Genomic DNA, 26,293 nt, shown 5'->3' on the forward strand with positions numbered 1-26,293 from the left:
GTTTAACAAATGCTCACTCAGCTATCATCGCGTTCTCTGCAATTAAATATCAAAAATTGCTTTTTTCGTTTGTTTATTTATCTACTATCTGTAATATACCTCTTTTATTCCAATGTTTTGTATCGCCTTTTGAATAACGCTGGTCAGCGGTTTCGGTGTGGAAGTAGCCGTAGAAGAAGTTGTTGAATTTGTACCAATTCCGGCAGCAGCCTCCTGCTGGAGCTGCCTTTTGGTCATAACTGGTCTGACGATATTCCTTGCTTGTTGAGCGCGCGATTGAATTTTCAACGGCATATCCGATGTGTCCCCGTTACCTCGACGCGTGTCCGAGGCTGTACGATTCAATTTAACACCAGCCCTCTTCTTTGTCGTTATACCAGCATTTCCGGTAGAATTTCTCGTCGCTTCGCCACGTTGCAGCGGTGTCGACCTTCGTTTATCATTTCATTCACATGTTCAGTTATTTATATTTATTATACATGTATTAATTATTATAACGTGTTTAAAAATGCATATTTTTCCCCTTTTTTTTCATTCCCCGTTTGTTTCGTACTCATTGCATTATAGAAGTATATAGAAAACTCTTCTAATCCATTTTCAGTTTCATTTTCATCTTTTGTGACAATATTCATCCGAGTTTTTTTCCCAGTTTGTGTGTAAATTACAGAATAAACGAGCATTTGCGAGAACGTGGTGTAATAACGCGAATATGCAATAAATAAAGCCAGAGAGCGCAGATAAAGTAGTAAAATTTAATTGAAAAAAAAAAGAAATACACATAAAAGATACACCTGTAAACGGTAATGTGGCCGTCGCAATAAAATTCAAAACGAGTTATGAATAAGTTTCGACAGTTGAAAAGTGGCGGAAAAACCAACGACAAAAAAAAAGAATCTTCGAAGAGCCAAGCAAAATATTGAGCGAGAGAATTCGCGTGCGAGAAGTTTAACGATGCATGCCTATTGTTCGCTATTTAGCGTTGCAGGTGCCGAGATCGAAAGAGAGAAAGAGAGAGAGGGACAGATATAAAAAGAGAGCTAGTGAGTTACGAAATACGGGAAATCCTTCATGTTCATGTACACCTGTTATACGGTGAAAATTGTATGCATTATACATTCTACACGAGGATGTATCAAGCCTATTGTACTGCGTAATTCTCACCTCATTTTTTCTTTTATTTTTTTTTTTTATACCTGGTACGCGATCGCGTTACGTAAGTAACAACAACGACAGCAACAACAATAATGATGATAATAATAACAATACCGTCAACAACAATAATGGAAAGTGTGACGCGCCTTGATGTTATACTCGTTGATATAATAATTGCATAAATATTTTATTATTATTACCGGTGTAACGAGTCAAATTTCTCACGCGCGGTACAACGAATTTTTCTTTTTTCGCAGCAAGAAAAGAAAAAGAAAAAGGAGAAAAAATTGTAACCAATTGAATTAAATAAATCAATTACGAGTTCAGGTATATACGGAGTGAGTAGCTAACGGTCGAATCAAAGATTATGGGAACGATCTCACGCGCATGCGCTGAAATTTTAGAGTAATAAAGCAGTTGTTTTGTCAGGCTGACCAACCGTAATAAGTTCAGATGACAGATTGCCGCAAGGTATGTAACCTCAAAAATTTTGTCAGCTATCGGTGGCAGGTGTGCTCAACTTCGTTCATTCTCCCAATAATAATTTTTACGAATAAAAAGATTCGTAATCTGCTCATTGGAACTTCAGAAACAGTTCCAACAGCCAAAATGTTTTATCTATTACAGATGCTGTCACAATTTTTGAGGTTACATACATCGCGGCGAGCTGTCATCTGAGCTTATGACGGTTGGTCAACCTGATAAAACAACTGCGTTTGTTCTAGAATTTTAGCGCATGCGCGTTAGATCATTCTACTGTTAGCTACTCACTCTGTACAATAATCAGTTATGTATAAGGTAAATTTCCCTGTGGTGAATGACCGTTAATGTTTGCGGTATATGTGCAATGCAAAGTGAGAATTCAACCGTGTTCTAAACGCGTACACTTATACAATTAAATGGCGAGTGTAATAGCTGGTATTGTGTACTTTCCGCGGGTAATAAAAAATTGCGTGACAATTGATCGTTACTTTCGGCCGTTATACGATGTACATATAGACATATAACAATCTACCGATTCGCTAATTACGATAATCCGCATTGACGTAAACTTTGAAAATCTTGCAAATGCGTATATGTAATGGAAAAATTTTACATGCATCAGTGTCGGTGAAATAATTGTGTGTATACGCACATACGTATAATGTGTACAATTTCTCTCAATCTCTCCTTTCTTCTCTGACTGATTACGCGTTTGAACAATTCAAGAAAAATGATCGAAAATTAATTTTTCTGCGATAATTCCTCACTGTCGAATATTATTTGTATCATTTGACATTTCAATCGCGATTCTTGTATAACAGAGTTTTCTGAAATTTACTACAACATATTTGTATATAACATCGTTTCGCGTAGTGTCTCAAAATCTATAGCTCTTCATTTCCTCCCCATACGAGAACTTGAATAACACAATCATTACCAACGATAATCGAACGCAATTGAACAAAAAATGGTAACAACGATTGTATACGTTAATTGAAAAACGACAACGATTATGAAAAGAAATTCCCAGTCCATTTTATCACGATAAAAACCCCTCTCAAGTAAAAAGATACGAATAAAATAAGCTTAAAACAATATTGATTGATTAATTACCCCTCAGCTTCGTCGTCGGTGTTATTGCGGAGTAAATCCTCGTGTTCCCTATACCGCAATTCGATTTCAGGAACAATTTTATCGCTACCAGTATTGCCGACGGAGGAACGATCGTGTTGCAATTGAGAAGAAATATCATCGGACGTGACGTCAGTGCCTGCGTCCTGTTTAAACCTAGCAGCAGCGGCAATGGTTCCTTGTTCTATGGCTTTGACTTGCCTCTCGAGTTGATCAAGCATGTCAATACTGCTCTTGGAATCCGGCAAAACGCTTCCATCACCACCCACTGTATCGAGAGATCGATGATCCTGATCGTTGAGTATGAGATCTAGTTTCACGCCAGTTTTTCCGCTCTGATTTTCCCGTAAAGATCGTCGTCCGTTAGATGTTTGAAACTCACCACCGGTCGAAGAAATGGCATTACCCTTGCCGATTACCGACCGTTCAAATGACCGACCGAACTTCTTAGCCAGAACATTCTCGAAGTCCTGAATATTCTGACTTACTATTGAGTTCTGCGTCCGTTCGTTAACGAATATCGGAACACCTCCGGCGCTTCCTCGCGATCTAAACGACGAGCCTCTGCTACCGGTCATGACCGGCGACCCACTCGCCGAATTAGAATTCGAATTGACGTTCGAATTCCCGCCACCGCCGGTGCTTCGTTTTTCCACCACCCTGAGACCCGCGTCGCCCTCGACGAGTTCCCACTGTTTAAGTCCTTCCGGCGTCGAGGGACTTCCCCTCGGACTGGGACTGCTGGTCCTCGAATCAGTACCGATCATCGGACTGCGTCGCTGCTGGATTACTGTTCCATCCGGGTTCAACGTCTTCCGGAAACTCGACGGTCTTATCGACTTCCTTCCCGGCTGATTTCGCGCCAGGATAGTTTCCCGCTCCTCCTGATCCGCCATGTTGATTTTATAAACTATCGCGATCGGCGAGTTACTTTCGTTTGACTCGTTCTCTTTTATTTTCTTTTTCTTTCTCGTTAGCTTTGAAATCAAAACGTGGTGGAAGTTTCAGGATTTAGATTTTTTCATATTTCGTTAATCCAACTTTCTTATCTCTTACTATTAGATGTTATATCGTGATCATCGATCCGGGGTGTATATAGTATTTATAAATCGGCAGCCACTCTCCTCTGCACAGCTTTACACTTCGTTGTTTCCAAATTCCGGACGGTTAGTACAGATTAACGATCTTGCTCGGTACGCGTCTCTGTTTAGAAAATACATTCACATGGATTTGTTAAGATTTATTATTGTTGAATTTGTTTTTTTTTTTTTCCAAGTCGTATTTATCACATCACGTTGCAGAACACGATTAGCGATCGGTGTAATTGTTAATAATTACCCAGAGCTACTGCACCGTGCAATGAAAAAATCGTATACAATGGAGAAAGCTTTAGAAATATATTTTATTTATCCGAAAATAAGAAATCAACTTCTTGGTCGAGCTGTAAAAAATGTATAAATAAAAGAATTAAATGTGAAGAAAATTTGACAGTCGACTAGGACTATTCCTAAGAAAAGAACCGTTTAATTCAGAACTCTTCCAACGCGACGAACAATGTAACTGATTTCCGGTGAAAGGATGTTTATAATACTATAAAGGAAGAAGAAAAACAAAAAGTAAAAAAAAAAACCAGACTGTTTTTTTAGCAAGACAACTTTTGATATAATAGATGAAGAAGCAAAATTGTTTTTGGAATGAGTTGAAATCGTGAATATATTTTCTATGTAATTTTTTTTTTTCATTCCTCGACAAGAAAACTGTACTGGAAAATTGAAGTTAGAAATCTTTCATACAACCATATCACCTCCGATGGGTCGAGTTCTGGATAATTATTAACAACACATGGCCGATAAATATATGATAATCACCAATATTTCCGCAAGCGCGTCGCATTTATTTAGGTAGGAGGTGAGTATATATACATTATACATATATGTACACACATATATACGTAGAAAACTTCACTGTTTCACCATAATGCACAACGATTTATATCCCATCTCCGGTAAGCTTATCATCTATTAACAATAACAATAATAATAAAGCATCAACGACATATATAATAATTGACGATAATGTGATAAGTATACAGCACACAATTAGCATTATTATACGTATATGTATATATGAATTTTTTGTGTGTGTCCATGTGTTCGCGCGCGAGCGTTTTTTCCCCACCCATATTTTTTTTTTTTTTTTTTTTTTTAATACCGTGCTGCTTTTGCTGGTTCATTAATTTACTAAAATTACTGCGACATTAACGATATACATATATTATATGTATATAGGACACAGAACATTTCGTGTATAATAATTTCGAAGTTACAGGCCTGCACGTATATACACACATGTTCAACATGATAAACGCCTCATTTATCGTTCGCATATTATTTCGATTATATTTTCTGTAGACGCGTCTGAAGGATCACGACGACGACGACGACGACGACGACGACGACGAAAATAGTAATATCAATAATAATAACAACAACGATACCAATGATGCAGATAAACAAATTAGCAAACAAACGAACGATTATTTTCTGCAGTCCCATAGATATAATATACAATCATACGCGTTATACATATTGTGTATAATACAAACGTGTCTCGCCTCAACAATGTTATATTTTATAACGATACGTGATTGAAGCTGCACTGCACTGCGTGTAGACGACGAAAACTGAATTGAAAGGAGACCGACAGAAAGAGCGAAAGAGAGAGAAAAAAGAAAGAAGAAAAATAATGAAACAAAATGATACAATAGAGAAGCAGACGATTTTTACATAACTCCGCGTAGACGCAAATATACCTACATCGCGTCTCCTTTTTCAATGTGTCCATTGTCGCGCATAGTTAAATGGATATAATTCGATATTAAAATGCACGATATCCAGAGAGAGAGAGAGAGAGAGAGAGAGAGAGAGGGAAAGATACACACACGAAAATAAATACAGACTCACAAACACTGCATCGGGCGAACACTACATTGACGAACTAACGCGTGGTTAAAAATTAAACGAGACACACAAGAGAGTCAAACGGAGAGAGAGGCTGCTGCCTAGTTGCGAGAGCGTTTGTACGACAAGTAGCAAACCTGTCAACCGTGGGCCCGCGGCTATGGTGGGATTCAGGAGAGGAGAAGAGAAGCAAAGGGAGGTGAGGAGCGGAGAGAGGTGCGCTCGGTGTGTCAGTAAAGCCTCCGCAAGTAAGTCCATACCTGCAAAGTGGGATGTACATTATACTATACAAACGGTGCAGCAGGTAGGCAGGGAGGCTAATAGTTCACTGGGTATTTGTATGAGTGCGTTTCAGGTACCGGAGGGGAGCTAAAAAGCGTAGCAGCGTCAGCACGAGGGACCGTTTCGGTCGGTCGCGCGTTTAGTCGAGTCGAGTTGAATTGCGTTCACAAATTCAAGTAACTAGGAGTTTTGCACCTTGCGCGTGTCTGCGAGACTATCCAGTGTCCGATATAATGTGCACGCCGCAAGACAGGACGATAGGATGGAAGAAAAAAGAAAAAAAAAAGATGCGAGATAAATTAAAAGAAACGAAGGAATGAATTTCAAATCTAGATTTTTATTCCCGCGAGATATTTATCGAAGACATGTTGCGAACGCTGATTATATTCGCATCGCGAAGTTTTGTAGAGTTTGATCAACGGTCTCGGACAACCGAATAACAAAGTGCGCATGCGCCAAGTTTTTCGTTTGTTCAACAGGCTGGCCAACTCTATCCGACTTTGATTGGAAACTGTCAAAATTCGCCGCTCAAGCGTTTCGAGGTTGTGTTACGTTGGCCCGAATGCAGACTCGTAACGGCAGTTAACGCAATATTGTAACCTCGAAATGCCTTGAGAAATGTCGATAGCTACGAACTCGTTGGATCGGAAACTGAGTCGGTCGGTTCGCTGACAAGAAGACGAAAAATCTCGGTAACGAAATAGCGATTGAATTTACGGGTGTACTTCCGTTTAGAACATACCTCCGATCGATCTGAAATTTGGTATACTTATGTATTTTGATGCGCTGATCAAGAATATCATACTCAAAACACCCGCAAATTCGATTTTCAAGGTCAAATCGATAAAAAATCGATTTTTTAAATGTTTTTCACATTTATTGCAACAAATATAAGGAAAAACCCAAACCCAAATCTAAACAAACCCACACATACATACACACACACACACACACACACATACAAAAAAAAAAAAAAAAATTGATTTGACCTTGAAAATCGAATTTGCGGGTATTTTGAGTTTGATATTCTTGATCAGCGCATCAAAATACATAAGTATACCAAACACACACACACACACACACACAAAACAAAAAAAAAATTGATTTGACCTTGAAAATCGAATTTGCGGGTATTTTGAGTATGATATTCTTGATCAGCGCATCAAAATACATAAGTATACCAAATACACACACACACACACACACATACAAAAAAAAAAAAAAATTGATTTGACCTTGAAAATCGAATTTGCGGGTGTTTTGAGTATGATATTCTTGATCAGCGCATCAAAATACATAAGTATACCAAATTTCAGATCGATCGGAGGTATGTTCTAAACGGAAGTTTATCCGAATTTACCAGTGGTGTGATTTAACGAATGGTCGTTCATTTTTTCGCTGTTCAATTTTCAGCAGCGACCCGAAGCACCGTGAACGGTACGTTACAGTCTGTATGTATTGAAAGCAAAGAACGACGAAGAGTAATAAAGCATGGAATGAATAATCGAAGAGAAAAGAAGGAAGAAATGAAACAAAAAACACACCAACAAAGAAAACAAATCGGAGCTCTGCATAAGCTTAGCACCGCGCTCTTATCTCATACGGCAACAGCTATCTCTCGTCTGACGCATGTGTATATCTAATATAAATTGGTACTTAATGCCGCGTGCATGCGGACTCTTTGCAAGCCAGCCTGTTGTTATTATACCTGCTGCAATAGCCGCGAATATTAAAATTTATCGGGGTTTATCAAAATTTAATTAGGTAAATTTTCATTGTCTTTTCTTTTTTTTTTTTTCTTCTTTTCTTTCAATTTCCTTCAACTTTACAATTACTAATCTCCACCGACGAAGATTGTGCCGTTGAAAAGGTAAACCGTGCGGATTATAATATTTGAATTGGAACCGGAATGCAAAAAAACACATTAAAGAGTTTGAACGTTTTTGCTAGCTGATGGTTACAGACCATTTCCAAATGACAATAATAATAACAACAACAACAACAATAATAATAACAGTAATGATTGTATATATTCTCCGCCTATTTGTCGCCACGTCTTATACCCAACCGATAAACCTACAGTGACGAAAGCGTTATATTCCACATCAACGATGTTACAGGAACGGTACACAAGGCTTGTTATCGAGAATAATTGATCCCGATAAGCGATAAGATGGAAGTTATCGCTCTCGGTTGACCAGGCTGAGTATATTCAATGCCCAGGATAAACCATCGATGGAGAAAGAATAATCCTTCGAAAATAAATTCTGAATGTATAAGGAAGAAAAATTAACACCGACAATCATGAGCCGATAAATCAACAAACGCGTAGGCGTGTGGGATGTGTAATACGATGAACGAACCGGCCAGCATAAGCACGACACAAAAGTATGAAAAAAGTAAAATAACACTGTACCAAACGATTAGCGCAAGGTGTTTCTTTTATTTTCGAATTTTTTACTCTCGTTTCTTTTCACCTATCTTCACACTCCCTCTCGTTTAGAATCGTAGTTTAAAGAACAATACATTTCATCCCGCACGATTCACGATCACTCTGCTTTATCATCACAAACTTCATCATCATCATCATCATCGTCATCGTCATCATCGTCGTCGTCGTCACGTTCACGACAACAGCAGCTGTTATTATTACATCTCCAATTACGTTCAAAGTATCGACCGTGATATTTAACACACAAATTCACTATGGCGACGAAAAATCCTGAAACCAACCGAAGCGCTATCCGGTGTTCACTGCAGACGCTCTCGCCTTCGTTCCCGATGTGTAACCAACTATGATAACAGCGATATCAGATCGGTGGCAATAATCTCGTTGTATCGTAACACTCGACGTTATCAAAGAGAACCACCATACCCGTTGGATACCATAAACGATCCCCGTTTGTATCGTCGAAAAAGTTTCGAAACCGTCAAAAATCCTGCCTTGCAACAACGAATTTCCGTGGTTCGTCGAAGTCGCGGATTAGAGATATACAAAATACACATCTAAATCTATCTACACATATAGACGGATAGAAAAATAGTTAGACGATAAAAAAAAAAAACAAAGAGAGAGGGGAGGAGAACTCGCTCTCTCGACCGGCGGTAAGTGGGTAAGTATATATAACCAAGATTTGGAGCCACGTTGATCGCGAGGCCGATGTGAAACTGTACGAAACCTGCGCTATATACGGCTGTATTCTGTTACACGATGGAGTTGCGGTTACGGCGGTTAAGCAGACAGAACCGGGAACCGGGAACCGAGAATGGAGAACCGAGAGAGCGAGGCGGGCGGCGTAGACCAAGTCGGCTGACTCACTGTTTCCGTACTGCTGGTGCTGAAGCGCTTCACCACCGTATCGCCTCCTCGACGTCGCCGGGGCTTCTATACGCGAGTGTGCAAACGCGTGTGCATGGATCCAGACTTTATTATACATGTATTTCAGCTCCAAAGTACGCTCTTTGATACCGTTCGTTTGACTCACAATCAGTCTCCGCTGCTCCAGGGACGTAGTAGCAACACGTACGACAACGTGCCCGATTCATTTCTTGTAAATCATACACGTCTCTTACCGCCGCGCCAAGCTCCAGCGGTATTTGGAAAATCTCACGATAACAACGTTATTAAAAATAACGATCAAGACACCGCCTCTTATAATCAATGATTTACGAACAAACGGATAACGGCGGATAGACCTCGATTTTCTTATATATTGTACTGTGAATATATGTATATTATACTACGTCAATATACACTGCACGAAGCATAAATTAAATATTATCGCATTAACGTTCAACGGATAAAGTGCAGACGCTCATCGGTATCGCGAAAAAGAGAAGAAGAAACCGACTGGTTTCCTCGTTTCGTATCAAGCGTGTATCTTATATATATCTGTCGTACTTATTTCACGTTTGAAATTACATTACATACTACGGTACAAAACAATACGATAACACGGTATAATACGAAACTGAAAACCTCTCGAGGTTGCGAAAATTTTATCAAAATATAAAAAATAAAAAAATTAGTTCAAGTTAATCGGAATTATAATTCGTCTCAAGTTTCTTCAAAGTAAATCGCGTCATTGGCGAAATATAAACAACTTTATAACACCCTGTGGAATATTTGAGAATAATTATTGCCTTTAAAATTACCACGAATTTTCTTTCATACTACGTTTCCGGTACTCGATACAATTTTCAGAATCAGCGAATTTATGTTAGTTTTGTTCTTGTTTTCTTTTCTTTCCCGTCGATATTATACATGCATGCATACATTTCAACGCTGGATTAAAACAAATATTATCATCGGTTTGCTAAACGTCAGAAGTTTTTTCGCTACGGGATAAAAACAAGTCTCTCTTTTTCGTTTTTTTCCCTCCCCACCTCCACCTTCGTCGGATGAAAACGTCACGGGGAATTGACACGAGTTTGTTCCATTGTGCAGTACCAAATGTTTAAACTTGGCCATTCGTTACTCTGCACCGAGTTTGATGCTTCGTTTTTTTTTTTTTTCTTCCGTTCTCCGATCTTCCCCGTGCCTTTCTTTTCCCTCGGATATAACGGTTTACAACCGTATATAGGCATACTGCTGTATAATAGATTCCGTTCTAAGACTCACCGCGGTCCATTAATTCAATTTTCGTTTTTTCCCCTTCATCTTTTTAATTTACTTTTTTCACATTTTACATGAAATTACATAATTTATACCCAACGTGCCTGTGTACGAATCCGATTTTTGAATATTCAAAAGAATATTGAAAAATTATACCATCGACCGATGGGTTGTTTTAGGTACATTAATAAATATAACCGCACCTGATCGAGTATTATTTTATGCTTTCACGATGATATATTCGATTCATCAATTCGCATGTACCACGTGCATTACCGTACACAGATGCAATATATATACATATATATGTGCATACACCTACAGGTAAATGTCGGAAAGAAAAATCGACACATATTCAATTCGGTATAACCGCTCACCGCTAAACTGTTATGTAAATCATCAATTCACGAATCGATGCACCAACGTCACCAATCACGACAAAAACATTAAACACTTGACAATTGTTTCCCATATATATGTATATGTATATATGTATATATAATAATTATTTACTTCTCTTTATAAACTCGTGTTTTACGATGGATTTGTCGTCAAACACGTACGCATGTATTTACGTATTTATTACCGATTTACCGGCAATTCGAGTTATAATAAAATGACGGATAAATATCACAGCCGCGGTACCGGCTGTAGGCGCGGCGTGCTTGAGACTGTTTCTCCCCCTGAATCGCCTAGAAAGTATATAAGCCGCTGGTTACTGCTGCTGCTGCTGTTGATGGTGGCAGCAGGAGGCGAACAACGAGCCTCGCGACGACCGCCCACGTTAAAATCAGTGAGTGAGCTGCGTGGATTCGACGACGTTTTATCCGATGCGGATCTTACCGTCGTTCGTCAAGGATAAGGGTACCACTTGTACCGTAAACTGATAGAAATTTTTATTTCCGGTTACCGCTCAGTCCTCGACTATTTTCATTTTTTACCACAATCGACAAAATATAGTTCTAGGTAGAAAATGAAAATTGATTTTCTAGCTGTTGCCGGAATGTCTGGTATCCGTTACTATTCTTTCTCATTACGATCGCTGTTGCTAGATTTTCTTGCTATTTTATCTTCTTTCTATATATATATATATATATATTTTTTTTTTAAGTATTAAAATTTTACGTATACACTCATAAGAAGAAAGAAAAAGGTTGCCACTACAGTGGCTTCTGTGACTGAAACGGTCAAGTAAATCATAGCCAACAGTACCTGTCAGTATCGTGCGATTAATCGATAGTCGAGTTTTTCTATTGATCGTTTTTCCAATTAATCGACGATTTTGATTAATCGTTTATCCGATAAATCGATTAATCGACGGTTTCGATCAATGACTTTTCAGATTAATCGATTAATCGAAGTTACCTCATAGTAATCCTGTACGTCAATCGGCAAACGAATCGAAATCGTCGATTAATCGATTTATTGGTAAAACGAATGATCGTAGCTGCCTAGACCCGTCATACCCGAGTGCACGGACATATCGTCCGGAATGAGCATAGACTGCAATGCAAAGAGATGTTGGCTTGGGCTAGTCGGATATCGAATGTGTCGGTAGAAAAATGAAAGTTTTTGGTGAAGCGGAACGCCATCCACGAGTAGTCGTCGTTACGTACTATATGCGGTGTACACCGTTATCGCTTGGCGGGTGTGGGTGGTTGGTTATAAGTGATTTTGAAAGAAGTCTCGTGGACACGGTTGGCTAGTAAACCGATCGGTATATTCAAGGTCTGAGCGCGAAATATCCCTCCGATGTAGAATATATAATATACTTCACGGACAGTGGATAGGACGATAATAATAACCAGCTGTATAATAAGCCCGAGTGTTTCGATGATGGATCAAGCTTCGACGGAATCGGTTCTCAGGTTGCCCGCATCGTAACTGACAACCAATATTCGATGGTCCGTAGCTTACCGGGTTTCATCGGTTGCTATTGACTCATCCTTGGTCATCGGTCAAACGAAAATTACGGTTAGACTCTTCTCGACAAAAGTTTCGAGTACCTGAATTATCGACCGAGTAGCGACTATTACCTACACGGGACTAAAAGTCGCGATGAAACTTTCGTAAAGCGGATGAGGAGATCCCGTTGGGAACTGAAATGGGGACGTGGCTAATTGTAAGCAATATGGCGGCGAGAAATGGGTTATCGGTAAATTCTGTTTGGTAAATTACGCGAATACGAAAGTGCGGAGAAAGCTCGGTGCAAGCTTTGAAGCTTTTGTTATTTCGCAAGGAATCGACATTACCCAAAAAAAAAAATACGACGAAGGAAGTCTTTTAAAACTAAATATGGCCCCGTTGGAGTAACGCATTATTTTACCAACAGGTGTCGCAGCAACATGTTTTCGTTCCAAACTGTCTCGCAGGGTAAATGGCGACCGTTTAATGAACACGTCGAACAGCAATGTAATGAAAGTCGACGCCTCGGTACAAAAATGGCAACGATTTGTATGTTGGAAAGACTAGTGTACGGACAAAAAGCGTGACGTAATTTTCACGAGCATAAAAGGTTCGACAAGTTTGACACTCGCGTCAACAACCGTCTGCATACTTGCAGTCGCATTACAAACTGTCGATATATCACGAATTTTTTATCTCTGTCGTATCGCCAAAAATTGGATAACGCGGAACTAGATTTTTTTCGCCATACTGCGTGTTTTTATTATTACATCTCCAAGTTGCATCTTATCTGAATTTAAAGAAAGTTAAAGAATAAAGGCAACATGTTTTTGAGCTACTGTCTGTTGCAGGACAGTAGAATGTAAACACCTATATTATATCCACAGTTTTGTATTCACATGATGCGAAAAATTTATCTCAAATATATAAAGACTCCATCTGAAATACAGAGCGAAAACTAATGTTGGATAAGTAACATGTTGTTTTGAAAGAAATCAGTCGATCTTAATGAGAATACGATGATCGGACGGAGTAGTTGGAAATCGATTTCGTCTAATCGATCAGTGATCACGTCAACTGTTCATCAACTGTGCTCCACAGCAAAAAAAAAAAAAGATAAAAAAGGGTAAAAAAAAAAAAAAAATGATCGAGAAGTGAACTGTTTTATCGATTTTGTTATCTGTCGATAAAATCGGATGATAAAATCACAGAAATTTAAGTACAATCTCAGAGAAAAAAAAAAACAATATAACTTTTTGTAAATTTTTTTATAAACGAAAAGGAAAATCCAATTCAATATCAAACGAATACCTGCAGTATCTATAGGGCATTCCGTGCCAAGTCAACCCGGGTTTGCAAAATTAATTTGAGTTATCTAAGATTTAAATAAAACGAACATATAATTGATGAACACAATTTAAAAATCTGGAATAATTCCATACCACGTATGATATATTGTCAAACGCTTTCTCTCTCTCTCTCCGCGGTAATTGCGGTAATAAAACATAGGAATTAACGTGCCTTTGAACAAGAGTTTAAAAATTCCACGGCATGTTACGCCCATTGATAATGTAATGCAAGCAATTAATTGTAAGACGTATATATAGCATATAAATGCGTGATACCTTGACACGTTAAAATACCAAACTAACCGCCGTGCATGTATGTATATACGCCCGTATTGCAGATACCGCGTGTGATTATGATCTCGTATCATCAGTTCTCGTCGTGAAAGATTACGACAAGGTGGATCAGTAGTTGTAACCAACGGTTGACAGATGGCGACGACGGTCTAATCAAGTTTCTTATCAAGCAAATACGCACCCATGTGTACGGCATACGTTTTATATATACCCTGTGTTTATGTATTTATTACAACTTACGCGCTGTATCAGTCACCTGATTTAATACGACTAATAAAAAAGAAAGAAGTAGAATAGGAAAATAAAAAAAAAAAAAAAAAAAACCAGTGGTTGAAACGTCGGTTCGCTCAACTTGGAAACATTCCGTTACACATTATAGACATACACGTGTTTATACACCAAGTATATCGTATCTCAATTGCGGGAATAATTAGAATTATTATCGGTACACCGTGAAATAATATGTCACGTTGACAATGTTCGTAAACGTCGGTGATGGGAACAAAAAAAACAACCCAAAACTAAAACTACGACTTATATTCCGATAGAAATGCGATAACAAAAGTCGGTAATGTAGAATTCTTCATTTTTTCTATTCAATTTTAACAATTCTTTGTCCCGAAAAAAACACGGAAACTGTATAATTGTACATAATATTGTCGAGTTATCGGTTATACGAATTTTAAACACGCTCGTCTCCTTTTACAGCAATTGTTTGTTTTTTTTTTTTTTTTTTTTTTTGTTTTACCATTTTCATTCGACGATCAATTTCGTATGATTTTTCATCATCAATTTCATTATTTGAATATAGCTTAGTTGTGTTTGAGTAATAGCCAGAGCCGTAGCCTCATTGACTGACGCATATATTGACACTGTGATCGCATATTGCCGCTTTACAAAGAGAACAAAGAGAGAAGAAAATAGACTGAACTTCCCCCACCTCAAAATATAGGGCAACGATAATTTGTTTTTCCTTAAAACGTGTTGGTAAATTGTAACAATATAAAACGTACATACGTACACGCAAAAAGGTTGTAACGTTAAGGTGAAACGACGTGTATAAATAAATGACATAAAAATAAGAATCAATTATATATACGTATAATAATTATACGTACGAAATGAAAAGAGAATAATAAAGCGAAAACAACTGTATAACATACTTAAGGAGAGCGATCCAGACGACGACGTGACGGATGAGATATGTTGATTGTTGATTATACACTTATATTATTACAACGGTGAAAAGGAATAGAATAAATAAAATGCAGTGAAAAAAAAAATCAAATAAATAAATTAAAACAGAAATGAAAGTGTTGTAGATACGTATAGGAAAAAGAGAGAGCGAATGAATGCCAAAGCGTTCCTTCACACTTTTCTCTATTCAATGATATGTTTGGACTCTGGTTAATTTTGGTAAATTTTTCTTTTCGCTGATCATCATCATCGTCGTCGTCATCATCATCATCTTCACCCTAATCACCGTAATAAAGCACGTGCGTGCGAAAAGTCATCGTGAGTTTATTACAACGTGTAAAATGATTTATCGCAGGTGTACGTACGTGCCTACGTATAATATAAATCTAAGGCTAATAGAATTATTTATGCGAGTCATATTTTACAATAGCTTTTGATGCGGTTATTTTATACGACGATACAACATATTCACGCTCATTTTACACGACTACGATGTTCGATGTAACATACAAAACTAACTTCGTGCGAATACTCTGCAAAATTTCCTCAAGTATGAATCATACGTTAATACACGTAAGAATTATAATTATCGATCTCGGTCTTCGTCTCGACCTCTCGTAACATACGAGACGAAATACGAACGAACCGCACATCTCGACGTAACATGTAAAACGAAAGATAAATGCCGCGAGTATATCGTTCGCTCGTTCATATTCTTTGTTCAGTTTCTTTATTTCTATTCTATTTTTTTCATTTGAATTATATTTTTACACTTATCTCGATACGCGGTTCAGAATAAACGCGGCAGCGACATGTGCATTTTTTTTTTTTTTTATCATTTTTTTTATTTTTTTATCTCATTCTTTTTCTAATCTCCGGAAGATAAGAATGAGTGGACGAAAAAAAATTAAGTAAATATAGGTAACGCGGTTAACTTTGTTTCCATCTTGCGCGTGTATGTGTGTCTGTGTCTTCTTGCCAGCGCTTGTTTTTCAATTTCATTCCACTGACATTCCAACAACTATTCTTGCAAGCTTTTCTGTGAAATTCGTTACACATGCTTGAAAATTTGCAACACAGATATATATATATATATACTAGCAGCCCATCCCGGCTTCGCACGGGCATATAATAATATTAAGTAATAATATAAATGTTATTTTTCTAGAAACTCACTGTAAACATTGTGTATTTTCTTTTATTATATTATTATATGCCCGTGCGAAGCCGGGATGGGTTGCTAGTGTAGCTTATAGGTATGACACGTTCGTAGATTTACCATAGCAGCGCCATCTATTGATTACTTACTCAACCCAGTCGAAAGGTATCGACATCTGTTAGAATCATTTGGAGTTAACAGATAATTGTGACTGTCAAATAATAACAGACAATTAATTAGCAATAAAATAAAATTGCGACTATAATTTGAGATTTAAACTATCCTATCTCTCAAGTTGGATCGAACTGCACATGGTGTGCGTATTTTATTATAATCGGTTAAGTGGTTTAGGAGTCCATTGAGGACAAACATCGTGACACGAGATTTATATATATTAAGATAAGATGTATATGGGTAGTTACAGGCGAACCCAACCAACATCTGAACCTCGCCATTTTTGATTTACTTAATAAAAAGTAACGCCTGCAAATTGCCTCAACTCTGAAATAGTATCCTGATTTTTTTATTCAACCGTTTGATTTTTAAAAGGACCTTTAAAATTCTCTAAAACTCTTAGAAGCCGAATTTTCTTTTAAAAACATTTCAAGACCGGGTCCATTGAAGGGAGGAGGATGTCGCCCCCCCCCCCCCCCCCCCCCGCTGGGGATTTCTAAGCGCGCATGCGCTAACAACCGAGAGCAAATGCATCTAACCTCAAAAATTTTGACAACTGTCGGTGGCGGTTGTGGTCGATTCGCGACGGTAAAAATTTTTGAGTTTAGAGACAGTTGGTCACCCTGGCAAACAGTCGATCTCGGATTACAGCGCGTGCGCGCATTACGTTTTAGCAGACGACAGTTTGTGCAGTCGTTACGAATTCGCTCTGTACGTACGCGTGCTGTACCACAAGTGGTTGAAAAAAAGGAAGAAAAAAAAACTTACACAGATGCGATAATAGTTTTTAATTACCGTAAACTTGGTGTAAACGCAGAGGTAAAAGAGACTAGAAAGAAGAACGCAAACGATCGTATCAGATTGATTTCTTTACACTGAAGTGAAAGTCTATGCTTGTACGCGATTGAGAAGAGAGTCAAACTACATAAATCTAGGCATGAGAGTAAAAAAAAAACCTCAATTTTATCGTTTATAACAATAATTAAAAGTGCGAGTAACATTCGATTTTATTTCCATTTGTAAATAATTATTGTCCAGCGATTAAAATCGTAATTATTAGAATGGAGAGGGAAAACGTCGTAAAATGAGAAAAAAAAAACAAAACAGAGAGAGAGAAGGTAAAACAGGATTCTACTTATCTATTTCTCTACTACATTTCCCCCAGCTCCCTAGGGATTTTACGACGAGTTTGACAATCAAGATGCAGAGTAAACTGTGCGTTATATCAGATTATAATTAAAAGCACACGTGCGTCGAGACTTGGCTTAAAAATCTCCCCGTAACGAACACACCATGCATGTTTATATGTATGCGGACAAATATTATACCGGTAGATAATACAGGCGCCTGTTCGAATCTGCGCAGCCGAAACCCAAAGTAAAGAATCTCACATTTTCCCTGCACGTTTATTCCTGCTCATACGTGTGTGTATTTGCGAAACGCTTTCCGGTGAATTACGAACGCGGAAAGTATACAAAACGGCGATCAGATAAAGAAGCGTCGAGATTGCGGTTTGCACAGTTTCTTGAACGTTTCAAACGTAATTCATTTAAGCATACAGATACGTGTACATTGATCGTACATAAATAAATCCGTACGTATAATACATAGGTGTCAAAAGTTTGTAATAATGTCGATGTTACAACGATCCAAATCGGTATTAACAAGGCGAAATTTCGACCACTCCAAGTTTACGGAAAGAGAAAACAAAAAGAAAAAAAAAAAAAAAACGTAACAAATATCAATGCAAATATTTTTGTTTCATTGTCGGTACTGTCATTCGTTGATTGATTTTTTTCTTTTTATATCGTTTTATTTCGGTCGCAATTTCACAAAATTTCGATAATTGAACTGATTGAATTTTATTTCCAAATTGTATACAGGGAATTCCATAAAGACCAAAAAAACGTCGGACTCTCGCCATTTTTTTCATTTTCATCAAAAAATTTCCTACAATTGTCGCAACTCTGAAACAGTATCCTAAATTTTTTTTAACACTTTTTTTTTTAACACTCGACTGGTTAATTATTTATAAATATTACGAGCGATTTTGTAAAAGGAGAAAAAAAATTCAAAACCTCCATCTTTCACCCAAAACATTTCTAGACCGGTTTCATTTTGCAACGTCGACGTTTATATTTTCTTTATTTATCTCGTGTATGCGATTGTTGCACGAATTGTTAATTTCTTCCTAACTATAAATCTCGAGAGAATTGAAAGAAAGAAATCAACGTTAATAGTCGCTGCACGCTCTGTTAAATAAATACTCATTATAATCATCATTACAGTCGCTATATTACAAAGTCAATTTTCGTTCGTGTATTTAATTCCCCCGCGGTTTTGAAAAACAAATAAAATTATTATTGAATTAGCATGAAAACTCATTAGAATTCATTTGAATTGTATAAACAGTGATTCGCGTTGGTATAATTTTGAAAATTTTCTTCAATGTTTCTACAATTTTTACTCTCTCTCTCTCTCTCTTTTTTACCATTCGCACGAATTAGATATTTTCCCAACAACACGCGATAATAATCATCAAGTAATTTACCAAAAATTTCAAAGTTTCCGATAAAAAATTTACTGCCGTCAAATTGTTTTCTGATTGGTTAATGTGTCTGCTGTTTGCACGTTTTGCAAATTCTTTGCAATTCTTCTAATTTAAAATTTTACCAAACACACACACACACACACACACACTATATATATAAAATTGTGACACAAAAATAATCATGATCGTCGCGACGATAATCGTTATCATCGATCGATCATTATAATTTTACCGAGAGTTCATCGCGATAATATTATGTTATTTATCAACTCTTTTACATAAGAACTAACTTCCTCTACGATCGTGTGATTTATCATCACATTTCTGTTTATGTTTATTATCCACTACTGTACTGATTATTATTCTTATCATATCCACCATCAGCGTGCATACATTTTCATCTACTTCGCATCGTTATACAATAATATCCTGTAAAGGTATAAATTTTCATTCAACAATCACCGATTTCACAAAATAATATAATACTTGAATACAAAAAATAAATTTTAACACATCTAATCCATCTTTTACACAACGCATTAAATAGTATATACTTGTAATAAATCGAAGCAAAGTAAATACGAGTCGTGTCTGCGGAATGCAAAAGACTTTTGTAAAAATAATGCAGTTTCTTTTTTTTTTTTTTATATAATTTTTTATATTTGTAAGTATAAATTACACGCATTGCGTTGCATGGCTGATGACGTCACGGATACTCGACGCGCGGATTTGATTGGTAAATTCCGCTCTCTGACCTCCAATGGCGCAAACGAACGTGGGCGTATCTGTGTGCGTGTTTCGAATGATAAGAGAATTACGATACTTCTATAGTTCAGCGGTAAAGTTCCATCCGATATATTAAACAGATATCGAATCGTCATAAGTTGGATTATACACAATTTGCAACGGAAGACTTGAACGGACACCTTCGAAAATAACACCGTGTCATCGATAACCGACAAACCAACAGACTCAATTACCGCGGCGGATTTTTTTATTGTCTATTCCTGCAATCATTTTTATTATTTATTTTTTATTTTTACGACTACTGGCACGCGTAAAATACATATATTTATTATTCGCTGATTCGTCAGCGCAAGTAAGATTTATTTAGGGACAATGGAAAACCAGTTTCAAGCCTAAATACGGTTGAATACGTATCGAAGAAAATAGGGGGAAAAAAAATAATGTAATTGTAACATTGTACCAGAAATTCGTAAAAATCTAAGAACGAAAAAAATGATGCAAATTTGAGAGAAAAGGAGACGCGTAATTTTTCGAAAGCTCTGACACTCCGCTCTTTCTCTTTTTTCAGCAATCTAATTTTATAAAAGAGATAACACAGAGAAAACAATGATAATAGTTTGTCCCATTTATTATTAATAATAATAATAATAATAATAATAAATTAAAAAAAAGTAAATAAAAATAAAAAAAAAACTCCGTTACACGAAGGGGGGAAAGAATTTCTCTTCCCTCGAGAATGTATACGATTGATGTGCATGGTATGTAAACGGGATTGTATATACATACATGGTGCGTGTAATACACATGCAATGTAAGTGCCTAATAGAGTTATAAAGAGCGTTACGATTGTCCCATTTATGCGATCAGTTTGCCTGCCTCGTATTATTCTTAGTGATATTATACAAGTCTACATATATATACGTACATATACGTACATCAAGTAAAACACAATCAATTATACATGTGATAATGACGATGATGGTTGGCATCGAACATATTTTTTATGTTTTTTTTTTTTCCTCTCTCTTTCGTCTTCTTCTTCAACATTGATATGTGAAGCACGTGATTCCGTATCAAGGTTAATTGTGTATGATATAAATAAACGAACAAACGTGATATATGTGGTCTTAGGTCAAAAGATATTTTGCGAGAAAAACTAACGCAGGAAGATTGTGATCATCGATCTGACGATGAGACGTATCAACGGTTTTTACTGCTTTTTTTTTCTTTTTTTTTAAATATTTTTCAAAAATTTTACACGGTGCTCGAGACGTCGAATTATCAATTATTAAAAATGTTCAAAAAAAAAGAACCATATTTTTCGTCACATGAAGTATAAAATGAAGAAATTCAAGTAAAGTGACAAAATATAAATAAACATATGTAACATACATATATGGAATCGGAAGCGTTGTCGAGATTGCTCGTCATCTGTATTTGGACTCTTTCGACGACGATAATTTCAAGTCCCAATATGCGTAAGCTGACCAACGAACCAACCAACTTGTACGAATGTTGTACATACGTACCGTCTAATAATAAACATGAATCAAAGTGGAATTTATTTGAGAGGGTGACGATCGAATGAACGTTAATGACGATCTGTTTATACAGCCCACTGCAGCAGCATACAACGGTTATTGTATTTATTATTATTATTACAATGTATTACCGACCGACCGACACGATTTCGCGACGAGGATAAAAAAAAGATGACGAAGGTATCTTCCAAATAAATTTTATAACGATCATGGTATCGATATTATTTGAAACGATGATCGTAATATCCAAAATAACACTAAAATCACGAATATTTAAATAAAATTTTTATACTCTATTAATATACCCGATATAACTATTGATAATAATGAGAAATTATTTGGAAATTCAGAGAAATTTGTCATCATTTCTAATCTGAAAAAATTATATCAAATTCTCTGAAATCACTTTTGTCAAAGTGAAACTTATTTGTTTTTCAACAGTAATCTCCGTCTCGTCAATAATCATCGCTCCGTAAAGTCCGAGTAATCTTAAGAAACGTTAGTAATCGCGATGTAACTTTTTTTTTTTTTTTTTTTTTCTTTTATAATCAAGACAAAAAAATTTATCCGAAAAAGAAAAAAACTGCAAATATTCCTCGTATCGCGTGATTTTTCGTCCTTTGTTCTTATATTTTCTTTTTTTTTTTGTTTTTTTCTACAATCAAGAATTTCGGTCTCGAATTAAAGAGAACGAGCCCCCCCCCCCCCCCCCCCCCCCCCCGCCGATTATTTATACCTTATTTGCACGCTTTTGGCATTTTTCATTCTCTTATCGTTATTTCTTCATGCTTGCAGTGAGGATTGTTGCGGCAATCATTTTGCGGGAGCCTCCTTCTCAGTTTAATAAACACTGATTCCCTCATACAATGACGACGATCGACAACCAAGACTTTAAGAATTGACCTCTTGATATAAAAATAAATACTTCGATTTATCTATTGCAATGCGTGCCCGGGATAACGACATTATTATTATTATTATTATTATTATTATTATTATTATTATTATTATCGTCATTATTAATAATAATATTTATACGTACATCAGATATTACGTTTGCATTCAGTAGCGTCAATGATTGTTTATACATATATATATATATATATATATATATATATATATATAATATATGTTTATCTTGTAAAATTTAGAACGTAGTACCGTACGTTACATTTTATACAATGTTATAATTTGACTAAGCGATAAAAGTAGAATAAATAAATATGTGTATATGATATATGAATTAGTAAATTTTCTGCACTATTATACAGCATGTATTGTCAAATAAAATGATATAATGACGATCGAGTGACGAAATTGGTAACTAGTTTTACTTCGTTGTTTTATTCTTTACGAACTTCGTGGTTTTTCTCCTCGACCCCCCCGCCATTCACAATTACGTACGCAATGATTCTAAGAAAAGCGAAAATTTATGAATTATACCTACTCGCAGTTAATTCGACAAAAATTTGACACGTGTGAATCAATGAAAAATACAGGGAATAAGAAAACGTGTAAGCATAAACCTGATGTACACGGGTGTATAATATAAATCAAAGAGTGTCGTTTGATGTTAATTTTATTTTTAAACGCAAAGATTGCGAACATTAAAACATTGCAATGTGCGTCGAACGTCTTGAAAGGGAAAAAGAAAAAGATAATTCGTTCCTCTCTTTATCGCGGGAAATAATTACATTTGCAACATAAATCATTTCGCATGACTGCTGCACCTGAAAATTTTACTCGTCGTTTCTCCTCCTCGGTATCATAAACCTTAAAAATAAAAAAAATAAAAAAATAAAAAAAAAAAAAGAGAGAGAGAGAGAGAGAAACAAAAACAACATTTTTTCAAATTTTCATTCGGTAATTTTTACACATCTTTCACATACCATGCACCGCAGATTTTACAACGATTACAAGATCGTTGACAAATAATCGTGTTTGTTCGTTAAAATTTTATTTTTGTAAAATATCGCGTGTCTAAAAGAATAAACCCTTTTTTTTTTTTTTTGCGTTTACGACCTTGTGCCATTTTAGACAGACACGCGATATAATAAACAACGTTAAACAAACCTTTTTCGCATCGATTCATCCGTAATCGTTGCTGCAAATATTCAATCATACTATCGGAAACTACGGATTATTATTGCCGTTGTTATTATTATTACACTGTCGTATCCTGAAAACACGGTGACGCGGATTAAAAGATATCACAGCGTTGTTACTCACTCTCCCCGAAAGTTTAAAAAATTTTCATACGTACACCTCATCGTACAGATTCGGCTTTCGAAGTCATTCTATACACGTAACTCACACAACCATCAACTGTTTGTATAATATGTACGCGTTATTATACACCGTGTATTTTAAGTAACGAAAAAGAAACTAAAGTTTCAAAAAATACAAGATATATGAAATACTGTACACGAATAACACGATAACCATATTTCTCTATTATAATACAAAATTGTAATTACTTTTGTTACGTTTGAAGAGAAAACAAAAAATTTGATTATTTATTGTCATTATTATTATTATTATTATTATTATTATTATTATTATTATTCATTATAAAATTACACCTGAAATTCGTTACGGTTTAAATATCTCTAAATGTTACAAATAATGTGTGTATAAAATAAAATTTGAATTATCGAATAAGAGTAATTTCAAAACGATCATACGGTTTGGATTATTTTCTTATTTTTGATTTTGGTGAACTTTGCTGTATACCTCGAAACGATTGATTTTGACTTCGTGTGTAAAAAAAAAAAAAAACAACAAAATCTCGCCAATTATTTCGCGATATTTTGCGCATATATATACATAAATATATATGTAACATAATAAATACATAAACGTATATACAAACGTGTAGATAAATTAAACGGCATAATTGCGTATATTTTTATCCCTGTAACGAATGACAACATATTACGTAGGTATGTAAGAACCACATCACGATATTATACAGCCGGGAAACGAAGCATGAATGCAAAAGATTGTTTCGCAAAACCTATCTGCAACAACGTGGGTGACTTTTATAACAAGTTTCCATTTTTGTACCAACAAGTTTCTGCTATATCTCACCGCAATTTATGCGTACAAAGTTTATACGGTGTAGACGTATGGATATTACATATAAAAAAGAAGAAGAAGAAGAAGAAGAAGAAGAACGGTATAAAGATTATTAAAACGTACGAGTATATTTAAGGATTAATCGGCTGGTCGGTACGATCGTCTGCTGCAGTATCAAAAGTCGATAATAAAGATTGGAGGATAAAATTAAAAAAAAAAAAAACAAAAACCTATTCATTTACACGTTTTGCAATTCTTAATTCAGAGTTGAAAGTTTGAAAAATTCGTAAATGAACAAAGATTCGAGCATAGCGTAGAAAGAAGACGTATAAAAAATAAATAAATAAATTAATAATTATATAAACAAATAAAAAGTAATCTAACTATCGTCGATTACAGCAGTGAAGGAAGGTAAGAAAGAAATCGTTAATGCAAGCCACCGTGAAATATCCCGTTAAACAATTATATACGAACACTATTAAATCCCTATAATGATACGATATTCCGATTTTCAACGACTAGTTTCTTGAAATTCTCAATATAATACGAGTGTTAAATACCGTATAAACGATGTGTGGAATAATCCCACACGATACGGTCTTCGACTATTTTCAAGTATATATAAATAAGCAGGTGCGTACAAGAGGATAGTTTTCTTTTTCACGGGATGGTCTGGAGTGAAGAAAACAAAAAAAAAAAATTTTAAAAGTCTCGAAAAAACCGAAATAAATTAACGATCAGTTCTATTATTTATACATTATATGAGGCAATTTTATAATGGGTGAATATTCGAGCCAGAGGGCAGGAGGTGGGCTGCTCGGTTTTATACGTGCTGCGCCTTGTTATTATTATTGTTGTCGTTGTCGTTATTGTGTTTGTACAGGAAGAAGAAGGTAGAAATTCGATATCGAATTCCTAAACGAACTCTTTCTATTAAAACGCAACGCGCCATTGCAGCAACATGGCAGCAGTAAAGAGCGCTTAACCATTGAGGAATGACAGGAAGCACCGCGTGCTTAGAAAACATAAACAACCGGCAACGCGGCTGACAGTTATGTACGTATTTTATACGTGTGTATGCACAATATACATATACATACATCTTATAAACGCGTACGCAGTAGTAAAATAATAGTACGCAGCCATCTTGTTTTTACATCGCGTATAAATAGGTTGTATACATATTATTATACGTTTAATACAGTCACGTGAAAAGGATAGAGAAAGAGAAGGAAAGAAAATTGCATACGTGTATATATATGTATAAACTTGAAAATCAACCGCGCATGCGCCAAATAATTCAATATAATTGGTCGGCGAAATTTTCCCGCAGCTATGTTCTTGTCCGCGACGCAGGCGGGCCAACCTACGCAAAATGTATACGTTTGAATTTTCAAAGAGAGTAAGCATTAAATTCCGATCGTTTTTTGAAGAATCAACTTTCCGACCGGATGCTCAAATGCTTCCCAAACCTTGCCGAGCCGCCACCTCAATTATTTGAAATTCTAACCTCGAAAATTCGTATCGACTACATCGCCGCCAGAAACAGTTCGACGGCTGAAAACTCGGGTTGGCCAGCCTGCGCGAACAAACTCGCGCATGCGCATTTGATTTTCAAGATTTAAGAGTTTATCGCGATAATATGAAAAGAAATATATTGTAAAACTGTGATAAG

General features: G+C 36.1%; 1 protein-coding gene across 21 annotated transcripts in view; it reads right to left on the reverse strand.

The window, feature by feature from the left end:
* Positions 1–26,293, reverse strand: part of LOC124306149 (serine/threonine-protein kinase MARK2-like) — a 65,820-nt gene that overhangs the window by 33,145 nt on the left and 6,382 nt on the right. For 17 of the 21 annotated variants that reach the window (XM_046766407.1, XM_046766394.1, XM_046766406.1 and 14 more), the window contains exons 1-3: positions 4,635–4,784; positions 2,749–3,969; positions 100–430 (exon numbers count right to left, since the gene is read on the reverse strand). The exons of 2 other annotated variants lie outside the window; for them this stretch is intronic. In XM_046766407.1, the coding sequence (XP_046622363.1) occupies positions 100–430; positions 2,749–3,662 (1,245 nt within the window). In that variant the 5' untranslated portion in view covers positions 3,663–3,969; positions 4,635–4,784. Of the gene's footprint in view, positions 1–99; positions 431–2,748; positions 3,970–4,634; positions 4,896–9,187; positions 9,339–26,293 lie in introns of those variants that run through there. 2 more of the 21 variants (XM_046766388.1, XM_046766387.1) reach the window with 2 other exon arrangements.

Source organism: Neodiprion virginianus, chromosome 5 (assembly GCF_021901495.1).
Source record: "Neodiprion virginianus isolate iyNeoVirg1 chromosome 5, iyNeoVirg1.1, whole genome shotgun sequence".
In the NCBI taxonomy this organism is placed as follows: domain Eukaryota; kingdom Metazoa; phylum Arthropoda; class Insecta; order Hymenoptera; family Diprionidae; genus Neodiprion; species Neodiprion virginianus.